Source organism: Oncorhynchus tshawytscha, linkage group LG09 (assembly GCF_018296145.1).
Source record: "Oncorhynchus tshawytscha isolate Ot180627B linkage group LG09, Otsh_v2.0, whole genome shotgun sequence".
NCBI classification, from domain to species: Eukaryota; Metazoa; Chordata; class Actinopteri; order Salmoniformes; family Salmonidae; genus Oncorhynchus; species Oncorhynchus tshawytscha.
In genome coordinates, this window is record NC_056437.1 from 46,589,983 (window position 1) to 46,601,740 (window position 11,758).

Genomic DNA, 11,758 nt, shown 5'->3' on the forward strand with positions numbered 1-11,758 from the left:
CGCGCTTAACCACTGCGCCACCCGGGAGGCCGTATTTTGTATACCTTTTGACTATTGGATGTTCTTATAGGCACTTTAGTATTGTGTAACAGTGTAACAGTATAGCTTCCGTACCTCTCCTCGCTCCTCCCTGGGCTCGAACCAGGAACACAACGACAACAGACACCCTCGAAGCAGCGTTACCCATGAAGAGCAAGCGGAACAACTACTCCAAGTCTCAGAGCGAGTGACGTTTGAAACGCTATTAGCGCGCACCCCGCTAACTAGCTAGCCATTTCACATCACATCGTTACACCAGCCTAATCTCGGGAGCTGATAGGCTTGAAGTCATAAACAGCAGAGCTGCTGGCAAAATGCACGAAAGTGCTGTTTGGATGAATGCTTATGAGCCTGCTGGTGCCTACCATCGCTCAGTCAGACTGCTCTATCAAATCATATAGTTAATTATAACATAACACACAGAAATGCAAGCCTTAGGTCATTAATATGGTCGAATCTGGAAACTATCATCTCGAAAACAAGACGTTTGTTCTTTCAGTGAAATATGGAACCGTTTCGTATTTAATCTAACGGGTGGCATCCATCAGTCTAAATATTCCTGTTACATTGCACAAACTTCAATGTTATGTCATAATTACGTAAAATTCTGGCAAATTAGTTCGCAATGAGCCAGGCAGCCCAAACTGTTGCATATACCCTGACTCTGTGTGCAATGAACGCAAGAGAAGTGACACAATTTCACCTGGTTAATATTGCCTGCTAACCTGGATTTCTTTTAGCTAAGTATGCAGGTTTAAAAATATATACTTCTGTGTATTGATTTTAAGAAAGACATTGGTGTTTATGGTTAGGTACACGTTGGAGCAACGACAGTCCTTTTTCGCGAATGCGCACTGCATCGATTATATGCAACGCAGGACACGCTAGATAAACTAGTAATATCATCAACCATGTGTAGTTATAACTAGTGATTATGATTGATTAAGTTTAATGCTAGCTAGCAACTTACCTTGGCTTCTTACTGCATTCGCGTAACAGGCGGGCTCCTCGTGAGGCAGGTGGTTAGAGAGTTGGACTAGTTAACCGCAAGTTTGCAAGATTGAATCCCTGAGCTGACAAGGTAAAAATCTGTCGTTCTGCCCCTGAACAAGGCAGTTAAACCACCGGTTTAGGCCGTCATTGAAAATAAGAATGTGTTCTTAACTGACTTCCCTAGTTAAATAAAGATTCAATTAAAATCTGCGTCCAAAATTACCGATTTCCGATTGTTATGAAAACTTGAAATCGGCCGTAATTAATCGGCCATTCCGATTAATCAGTCGACCTCTACTGGTGACAAACCTGGGTTGTGTTCTCTTTGGTGACCAGCCTTGCTTGTGTTCTCGCTGCCGACCAGCCTTGCTTGTGTTTTTGCTGGTGACCAGCCTTGCTTGTGTTTTTGCTGGTGACCAGCCTTGCTTGTGTTTTTGCTGGTGACCAGCCTTGCTTGTGTTTTTGCTGGTGACCAGCCTTGCTTGTGTTTTTGCTGGTGACCAGCCTTGCTTGTGTTTTTGCTGGTGACCAGCCTTGCTTGTGTTTTTGCTGGTGTCCAGCCTTGCTTGTGTTTTTGCTGGTGTCCAGCCTTTAATGTTTTGGATGCTGGTATCCAGCCTTTGTTGTGTTTTGGACTCTGGTATCCAGCCTTTGTTGTGTTTTGGACTCTGGTCACCAGTCTTTGTTGTGTTTTGGACATTGGTGACCAGCCTTTGTTGTGTTTTGGATGCTGGTGGCCAGCCTTTGTTGTGTTTTGGACACTGGTGACCAGGCTTCCTTTTGTTTTGGCGCTGGTGACCAGCTTTTGTTGTGTTTTGTACATTAGTGAGCATCTTTTATTGTGTTTTGGACACTGGTGACGAGCTATCGTTGTGTTTTGGACACTGGTGACCAGGTTTGCTTGTGTTTTGGACTCTGGTATCCAGCCTTTGTTGTGTTTTGGACTCTGGTCACCAGTCTTTGTTGTGTTTTGGACATTGGTGACCAGCCTTTGTTGTGTTTTGGATGCTGGTGGCCAGCCTTTGTTGTGTTTTGGACACTGGTGACCAGCCTTGGTTGTGTTCTCGCCTGTGACAAGACTTGGTTGTGTTCTCGCTGGTGACCAGCCTTGCTTGTGTTTTCGCTGGTGTCTAGCCTTCGTTGTGTTTTTGCTGGTGTCTAGTCTTTGTTGTGTTTTTGCTGGTGGCCAGCCTTGCTTGTGTTTTCGCTGGTGTCTAGCCTTCGTTGTGTTTTTGCTGGTGTCTAGTCTTTGTTGCGTTTTCGCTGGTGTCTAGTCTTTGTTGTGTTTTCGCTGGTGGCCAGCCTTGCTTGTGTTTTCGCTGGTGTCTAGCCTTGCTTGTGTTTTCGCTGGTGTCTAGTCTTCGTTGTGTTTTCGCTGGTGTCTAGGCTTTGTTGTGTTTTGGATGCTGGTGGCCAGCCTTCGTTGTGTTTTGGAAGCTGGTGGCCAGCCTTTTTTGTGTTTTGGACACTGGTAACCAGCCTTTGTTGTTTTGGACACTGGTAACCAGCCTTTGTTGTGTTTTCGCTGGTAACCAGCCTTTGTTGTGTTCTCGCTGGTGACCATTCTTGCTTGTGTTTTCGCTGGTGACCAGCATTGCTTGTGTTTTAGACGCTGATGACCAGCCTTAGTTGTGTTTTGGACACTAGTGCCTAGCTTTCGTGGTCTTTTGGATGCTGGTGACCAGATTTTGCTGTGTTTATGAAGCTGGTGACCAGAATTAAACAAAACAGAAATGTCCTGTTTGTTAAGTATTAATTGCTAACTATTAATATCAAACAAACCATGTAAATGTCATTTTTCTATCACATTCCCACATTTTGAGAATTCTCTCAACTTAAAAGTAAAATTGCAAGTTTAAAAATACATTTATTCCATTTAGTGCCTCAAGAACATGACCCAGGATAAGCATCATGATCCCACTATGTACAGTTGAAGTCATAAGTTTACATACATCTTAGCCAAATACATTTATACTCAGTTTTTCACAATTCCTGACACTTAATCCTAGTAAAAATTCCCTGTTTTAGGTCAGTTAGGATCACCACTTTATTTTAAGAATGTGAAATGTCAGAATAATAGTAGAGAGAGTGATTTATTTCAGCTTTATTTTCTTTCATCACATTCCCAGTGGGTCAGAAGTTTACATACACTCAATTAGTATTTGGTAGCATTGCCTTTAAATTGTTTAACTTGGGTCAAATGTTTTGGGTAGCCTTCCACAAGCTTCCCACAATAAGTTGGGTGAATTTTAGCCCATTCCTCCTGACAGAGCTGATGTAACTGAGTCAGGTTTGTAGGCTTCCTTGCTCGCACACGCTTTTTCAGTTCTGCCCACATATTTTCTATAGGATTGAGGTCAGGGCATTGTGATGGCCCTCCAATACCTTGACTTTCTTGTCCTTAAGCCATTTTGCCACAACTTTGGAACTATGCCTGGGGTCATTGTCCATTTGGAAGACCCATTTGCGACCAAGCTTTAACTTCCTGACTGATGTCTTGAGATGTTACTTCAATATATCCATATAATTTTCCTTCTCCGATGCCATCTATTTTGTGAAATGCACCAGTCCCTCCTGCAGCAAAGCACCCCCACAACATGATGCTGCCACCCCTGTGCTTCACAGTTGGGATGGTGTTCTTCGGCTTGTAAGCCTCCCCCTTTTTCCTCCAAACATAACAATGGTCATTATGGCCAAACAGTTCTATTTTTGTTACATCAGACCAGAGAACATTTCTCCAAAAAGTACAATCTTTGTCCCCATGTGCAGTTGCAAACCGTAGTCTGGCTTTTTTATGGTGGTTTTGGAGCAGTGGCTTCTTCCTTGCTTAGCGGCCTGTCAGGTTATGTCGATATAGGACTCCTTTTACTGTGGAGATAGATACTTTTGTACCAGTTTCCTCCAGCATCTTCACAAGATCCTTTGCTGTTGTTCTGGGATTGATATGCACCTTTCGCACCAAAGTATGTTCATCTCTAGGAGACAGAACGCGTCTCCTTCCTGAGAGGTATGACGGCTGCGTCGTCCCATGGTGTTTATACTTGCGTACTATTGTTTGTACAGATAAACGTAGTACCTTCAGGCTTTTGGAAATTGCTCCCAATGATGAACCAGAATTTTGGAGGTCTATAATTTTTTTTCTGAGGTTTTGGCTGATTTCTTTTGGTTTTCCCATGATGTCAAGCAAAGATGCACTAAGTAAGAAGGTAGGTAATTTTCCAAGCTGTTTAAAGGCACAGTCAACTTAGTGTATGTAAACTTCTGACCCACTGGAGTTGTGATACAGTGAATTATAAGTGAAATAATCTGTGTAAACATTTGTTGGAAAAATTACGTGTCATGCACAAAGTAGATGTTCTAACCGACTTGCCAAAACTATAGTTTGTTAACAAGAAATGTGTGGTTTGGTTGAAAAACAAGTTTTAATGATTCCAACCTAAGTGTCTGTAAACTTCTGACTTCAACTTTATCTCCCTGTCATATTACATCATCTATGCTGCTGCATATAAGAAATTTTTTAGACTCACCTTGTCCTGTTGTGCGCACTTGAACAGGACGGTGGCGCAGCGCGGCAGTCCCCCCTTTCCCCTTCCCCAGCCCCCTTGTGATAATCATGCTTACAGACAGACACACATTTCAGAATCTGCTAAAAGAGCCACAAGATGACACTTTAATGTTTCCTTACTACAAAATCCTAATTTCTGTGACCAATTTAAAACTCAATTGAATTAATTCATATTGATTAACAAAAACTCAGTCTATCATCCTTTGACTTTATGGGACACCATTAAAGCTATTATTGAAAACAATGCAAATGTATTTGCATCCGGACTGAATAAATCACAATTAAAGAAGATATCATAATTGGAAAAGTTGTTAACGATGTAAACAAACACTTTTTTCAGGTAGTGACTACTCTCTGACAGAACTAAATATATTGATTAGACAGAGAGCAGAATTAGCCAACCATCGAGTTAGACTCAACCATTACTTTCATGGTAATCGACCCAGTCATCTAATAGCTAACATGCTTCGACGTAATGATCGGTTAGTGGATATTGCAGCTATTGAATCTGAGTCAGGTAAATTACTATCAGAACCCAAATTAATCAACCAAAGATTATTCTGCTTCTCTAAATAATTGTACACCTCTGAGTATAAATCAACACCAAGCCAGACTGAGTCCTTTTTTTTAAAGATATGGGAGCCCAAAGCTCTCTCCATGAACTTAAAAGGGCATTGGAGAAAAGCAAATCATCTGGTTGGGACAGTACTGCTACTGAGATCTATACACATTTTTTTAACCAATTAGATCCACTGTTACATGAAATGATTAACACAGCTGTTCAGAAAGGGTGGAGGCACAATTATTTTTAATGTTATTTTTTTACAAACTAAATGTATTGTTACTTTTTGGTTCTGTGATGCAAGCTAACTATTAAATGATTTCTGTATTGTGTATGTAGTCCCCCCTCCAATAAAAAAAATGAATACGGATTTGGTCACAAAAAAAGAACAGCAATACTTGTCTAACTAACACACACACACACACACACAACAATATATTTTTGTGTAGAAACTCATCCCTCTGTATGTCTATTTTTCTGTTTGTCTAAAACCAAAATATTGCAATCAACAATGTAATCAATTCTCATTAAGCCTTTTTTTAGACTGAAATAAAATGTGAAATTTAAGCTAGACCTCAGTGAAAATCCAGCGTATCTGTGATAGTCAGGATTAGTTCCATAGTAAACTGGAACCATAGGACTGGGTCGTCTTAGTTCCAAGAGTCAATAGGATTCTAGGATTCTATTCACCAAGGGGGAATTCCTACCCAAGTTAAGCGGTGTAAATGGAAAATAATTCCCTTTTTATGCTCTTTTCTCTCTACGTGTATACGGACCTTGACCTTGAACACGAGAAAAGCATGCCATTCACCCGCTATTCGTTTGGGGTGGAGATTTAAAAACAAATAAAGGTGTGGCGGAGGTGTGTCTACAGATTAATTGACTTAATGCACTCATAATTCCACCACCTTTACGCGTGATGAAATTATGAATAAGGTTGAGCAACCTGTCAGTTCCAAGTGGAACATCTCATTTATTTGTTTTCTGATAGAAATAACACCATTCTCCATTCACTGTAATTTACAAATTGATAGGAGCTATTGATAAAGTAAATAAGTGAGTGAGCGGTTTCGATAAGGGAATTGTAAACATAAATGACAATTGTTTTAGAGCTATTTTACCTTGTGATCCCTGGAGACAAATGTGAAACCAGTCATACGGCAGCAAACTGAAGCATATCAACAAATCACCTTTTCCACAGTGACATTTATGAAATACTGGTCTAATAATGGGATGCAATTTGGAGACCCAAGCTATAGCCTTCTGTAGCCATGTGCAAATGACACTACAGCGCCAAATCAGTTGATTTAGGATCTCTAGAATGTTTTAATTATATGCCCGGACTTTTCACAGTATTCTTTACAATTTGAATCGTGTTAAATATTAGCCACTATAGGACATCGCCGCCAGTTAGACCCACATACATTTATAACTCTCATTGACTTTAGTGTTCATTTCCTTACATTTTGAATCATTCCATTGCATTGTTAGTTTAACTTTCTTTCCTCTGTCACATTCGTGTGGTTGTTCCTGAGGATCGCTAGCAATAGGGCATCTAAGGCTAACGTATTACAAGTTGTTCAATCATTTGGGACATGTAGCCTATTTGAATCATTATAGAACGCAAACCATATGTAGCAGTTTAAACCTGGAGCACGGTTCACGATGAATGGACCATTGTCACCACAATCCCATGATTAGTGAGGATTATTAGGGTAGATATCAGAACTATGCGCTGACATTGCGAAGAGTGATCAAATATTTTTTAAATGCTAAAATCTTGCAACATGGATAGTTGAACATGTCATATACAGTAGCATGCCTGTATTTTCAACAAAGTTAATCACTGGTTCAGTATCTTTACAGATGATCCAGCATAAATCCAGAACCCAGGATAGAGGGGCTGATTAAATGTGGTCTGGACTCTGTGGAGGAGGGTCATTGTGTCAGAGACGCTGTAGAAGGACAGAGTTCCTGCCCTATGGTCCAGGTACACTCCTACTATTCTGGAAGAGCGGGGCACATGTATGGCAGTCCGTTTGTTATTGTGGTAGAAATAACAGCCAAGGAGAGAACAACACACCAAACTCCAGGACTGATCATTGCCTCCAAACCAACACTCATCACCACGTCCTATTCTGCCAATCCCTTTATATGAGATGGCTATATAAGCCTTGAATGCGCTCCACTCTACCTCCCAGTAGCAGGTTCCAGACAGACCCTCTCTACATAGGACTTGTTCATAGGTGGAAAATCTGTCTGGATGGTCAGGATAAGGTTGGGCCTTATTACTCCATGGACTCCACGTCACCTTCCTATTCCCCTCTGACAGACACAGCCAGTTATTAGCTGTGTTGGGATCCAATGTGAGCTGGCAGGAATCTGAGGACAAAGAAAAAGTAGGTGAAAGGGTGTGTGTGTGTGTGTGTGTGTGTGTGTGTGTGTGTGTGTGTGTGTGTGTGTACGCACATGCATGCACACTCACATTCCAAGAACTCTTCTCTGGTCTTGGGTTCAGGCCTTATCTTCTGAAAGGTGGCATCATTTCTACATGACGCTAGTTTACCAACTAACAGTCCAGACTGAGGCGTGCTGAATGACGTGAGACTACAGGGCTCAACGGGGTGAAAAATCTGGACTTTTGTCACTATGGAGATAAAGAACATCAAATATCACTGGTCCACACTGATCATTACATAAACATACAGGAAGTTAACGGGTCAAGAAACTAAGGCTGGGGTTCAATGTAAGGCACAGAGCACTATACATTAGCGGGATTCTACCAATTGGGTGCCTTTTGAGAAGTGTAACTTCGTCAGAAAACCTTTTTCACCTAATTTTAACATTCTGTCATAAAGAGCATATCTTCAACTTGACTATGTCATCTTAAATCAGCAATAAATCCTGTTTAGGGGGAAAGGTAGCTTGTTGTGCGTAACAGTGAGTGGCAATTGAACGCAAGATCCACAAATGCATTTAAATTGTTAAAATATTTCAAGCCCGTTTATCTATGGGTAAAAGGGTTTACGTGTTATATTCGACCCGCTGCATTTTCCACCACAAAAACACCAGAAAAAGGGCCAAAAAGAGTAGACCCAGCTCACCAGCTTTTACACAATGATTTGACTATTAGATGTTAAATGTTTTTTTAATTTAAAAAAAATAAAAATTTAAGGAATAATTTCGCCATATTAAATTGAGAGTTCAGTTCACGTAACTAGGTTGACCTTAAGATTAAGGACAAACTTTTAAATGAATCACTAATCACATGAAATATAAATTAATAATAATCTTCAGAAATGACTTTGTCAAAGCAACAAAAAAGCTAGGGCTTTACAATGATGATGAAAACTTGTAGACATTTTGGGGTTAAGTGGGTTTAAAGTGGGTTAACATTTTTATGCACACTAAATTCAGATTTATTGAATTCTCCATGTTGTCTATACTAAAGGGCAACTCATTCAAGATAAATAGCTTTTAAAATGCAATATTGGTGCGCAATTTCTACTTAAAATATCAAAGAGATGCAAAAGGTGCTCTTTTCATGGAACAACCAAGCAGACAATAGGCCTTTTAAAGGCATTTTCCCCTACGTTTGCAGAGCTTGCATTCATGGTAAATGTCAGCTCAAGTGTAAATAACCTTTAAAAGTATGTTATAGTGTGCTGCGCTATAATGTACCGTGCATTGAATCCCAGGTTGAGAGTGGTTCTTCACTGAGTATAAACATTCATCTATGTTCAAATTAGATCACCTAATGAAATCACCATGTCAGTGAGATTAACTCCGATAGGATGAAGCACATTTCATTTCTAGCAATGTCCTTCAAAAAGACCTAGACCTACTTTTCGCAGAGATCATAGCAATTTCCCCAGAGCAGATAACTTCTATTTGATTTTTCAGCTCAGACACTGATTTCTTCACATCCTCAAAAGAGACATGTTGGTTGACAGTGATGCTCAGTAAGTCCTCAGATCCAGGAGAGACGCAGAGGGACTGCAAAGTCTACAGAGTAAGGAAACAGGGAATAGATTATTGTTGAGGATGACTCCCAGCCGTTCCCAAATCACTCCCTATCCCTTCCCATTGGCCCTAACCCCTTGATGTTAGCATTCCTGAAGGTTCTTTATAGGTATAGGCAGTGTAATGGTGAAGCTTCCACTGTACAGATCTTGCAAACATTGAAGGGTTAGGAGTGGGACCAATGGGAAGGGGATCAAATTGGGAACGGCTGAAACGATCACTTTCTGCAGTGCCATCTGCTCCTGTGGAGAGCGAAACCAGTGATGTCACCTGGAGGAAATGAATGTGATCCTCTGTGTGTGAAAGCTGCTCCAGCTCAGCGTCTCTCCTCCTCAGCTTGGCTATCTCCTGCTCCAGTTGCTTCAGAAGTCCTTCAGCCTGACTCACTGCTGCCTTCTCCTGGGCTTTGATCAGCTCCTTCACCTCAGAACACCTTCTCTCAAAGGTGCAGATTAGCTCAGTAAAGATCTTCTCACTCTCCTCTACTGCTGCCTGTGCAGACCGCTGTTAAGACACAGAGAGAGGAGGGGTTTCATTTTGAATCAGCCCAGTCACTCCGTTCTCACCAGGACACCAGATAAGCAGGTTCCCCACAGTAGGGTTCACTGGGGTTCTCACTGGCTCTGCAGTATAGTTTACTGTAAGTCACTCACTGCTAAGTGAATAAATGTAAATGGTCAAAACTCACCTTCAGTGACTTCACAGAACGTCTAACCATCTGCATCTCTTTCTCTATCTTCTGGATTCTCTGTTTCTCCCCCCGCTGCCTCTGTAGAGAAACAAATCTTCCATTTTCATTCCATAGACCATTTGCAAAAGTGTCTGTCTACGTCAAACTTTATGATAAGTCAATGTCCATACCACATGGAGGTGTGTATGTATGCACACGCACGTTAGTGTAACTAAAGTTTCCATAAAAAAACATGTTTGAAATCAAATACTACTGCCATGCATAAAATGACTTGTTAATTGCTCAAGTGTTGTGTAAATAATACAGTTTATGTCCTTACCTGCCTCTCAGCCCTTTCTGATTCAGCTGACACTGTATCGTGGCCTTTATGATCACCTATCATACAGAGGTAACAGATAATTTGCTGATCGGTACGGCAGTACATTTCCAGCAGCTTGTCATGACGAGAGCAAATCTTCTCCTGTAGCTGTGTGGAGGCTTTGACCAGCTTGTGCTTCTTAAAGGTAGGAGATTCATAGTGAGGTTGAAGGTGAGTCTCACAGTAAGAGGCCAGACACTCCAGACAGGACTTGACGGCTTTGAGTTTTCTCCCAGTGCAGACGTCACACTCCACATCTCCAGGTCCAGCATAACAGTGAGCAAGAGGAGCAGCTTGAAGCCCTGTTTTCTTTAGACTCTCCACCAATTCAGCCAGCAAAGTGTTTGTGTTGAGAACAGGCCTTGGAATGAAAGTCTGTCTGCACTGTGGGCAGCTGTAGACACCCTTCTGGTAATCCTGATCCCAGTAATCCTTAATACAAGCCATACAGTAGCTGTGTCCACAGGGAATAGCCACAGGATCCTTCAGTGGATCCAGGCAGATCGAACAACTGATCGAATCCATGGATGTTGCCATTTTGGCGCTGACACACTAACAGATGGAGTGCAGCAGAGTATCAGAGTTCACTAACGTTTCTCTAGAAGTGTTTAGGGTTATAGAAATGAGAATTGATTGTGCGTGTACTCTGTACCTGCAAGGGGTGTGGCGTTGGATGGATTCTATATAGTTATATGAGGGGCTATTTTCTTTGATAGTGAATATCTTCTCCTCGGCCAGTGCAGGGGCGCCTACATAAAAAAATATTACAGTTTACTATAGAATAGTACTACATGGTAGTATACTGTAAAAACCTGTACTCCACACTGTAGTATACCTAAGATCGTGTAGTGCTTACTATAGACTTTTGTAGAATACTGTAGAATATTATACTAAACACTGTAGTATCCCTCGATCATGTAGGGCCCGTTCAGACTTAGGAAAGTACGCCTTTCCTGCGCACGCCTTTCCGACACACTTCTCAGTAGTTAGTATTCAGACTTACCTTATGCAGGTGCTTAACGCTAAATACATGTCTTTCAATGTTATTCATCCTGAAAGTTGCCGTATTACATTTTTAAATCCATTAAATATTGGAAGGTTAAAAAAAAGTGTACAATAGGGGATGAACAGTAGTCCTATAAATCTACCCTAATAATACTCATTAATCATGGATTTAATGAGTGTAATGACAACGGTCTAGTTGTTGTGAACCGTGCGCAAAGCTCCAGGTTTAAACTGCTAAGTATCAAATCAAATTAAATTGTATTTGTCACGTACACATTGTTAGCAGATGTTAATGCGAGTGTAGCGAAATACTTGTGCTTCTAGTTCCGATCATGCAGTAATATCTAACAAATAATCTAACATTTTCACAACAACTTCATTATACACACAAGTGTGAAGGAATGAATGAGAATATGTACATAAAAATATATGGATGAGCGATGGCTGAACGGCATAGGCAAGATGCAGTAGATGGTATAGAGTACAGTATATACATATGAGATGAGTAATGTAGGGTATGTA

At 41.0% G+C, this 11,758-nt stretch overlaps 1 protein-coding gene across 1 annotated transcript; it reads right to left on the reverse strand.

Annotated features, from left to right (window-relative positions):
• Positions 1–4,695: 4,695 nt before the first annotated feature.
• Positions 4,696–10,868, reverse strand: LOC112258057 (tripartite motif-containing protein 16-like). Its single transcript, XM_024432129.2, has 6 exons — positions 10,193–10,868; positions 9,871–9,951; positions 9,453–9,686; positions 9,005–9,164; positions 7,645–7,806; positions 4,696–7,541 (listed from the first exon to the last, which is right to left on the reverse strand). Exons 1-6 carry the CDS (start codon positions 10,766–10,768, stop codon positions 7,003–7,005), a joined length of 1,752 nt encoding a protein of 583 aa, XP_024287897.1. The 5' UTR covers positions 10,769–10,868; the 3' UTR covers positions 4,696–7,002.
• Between the last annotated feature and the right edge of the window lie 890 nt (positions 10,869–11,758).

What these genes read in the sequence shown, in the direction of transcription:
- LOC112258057 (XM_024432129.2), bottom strand. Translation starts at nt 10,768, where the DNA reads ATGGCAACATCCATGGATTCGATCAGTTGTTCGATCTGCCTGGATCCA. An exon ending in CAGAAAGGGCTGAGAGGCAG is followed by an intron (nt 9,952 to 10,192) that starts GTAAGGACATAA and finishes GTTTCTCTACAG; the next exon opens with AGGCAGCGGGGGGAGAAACA. An exon ending in TGCTATGATCTCTGCGAAAA is followed by an intron (nt 7,807 to 9,004) that starts GTAGGTCTAGGT and finishes TTATCTCCATAG; the next exon opens with TGACAAAAGTCCAGATTTTT.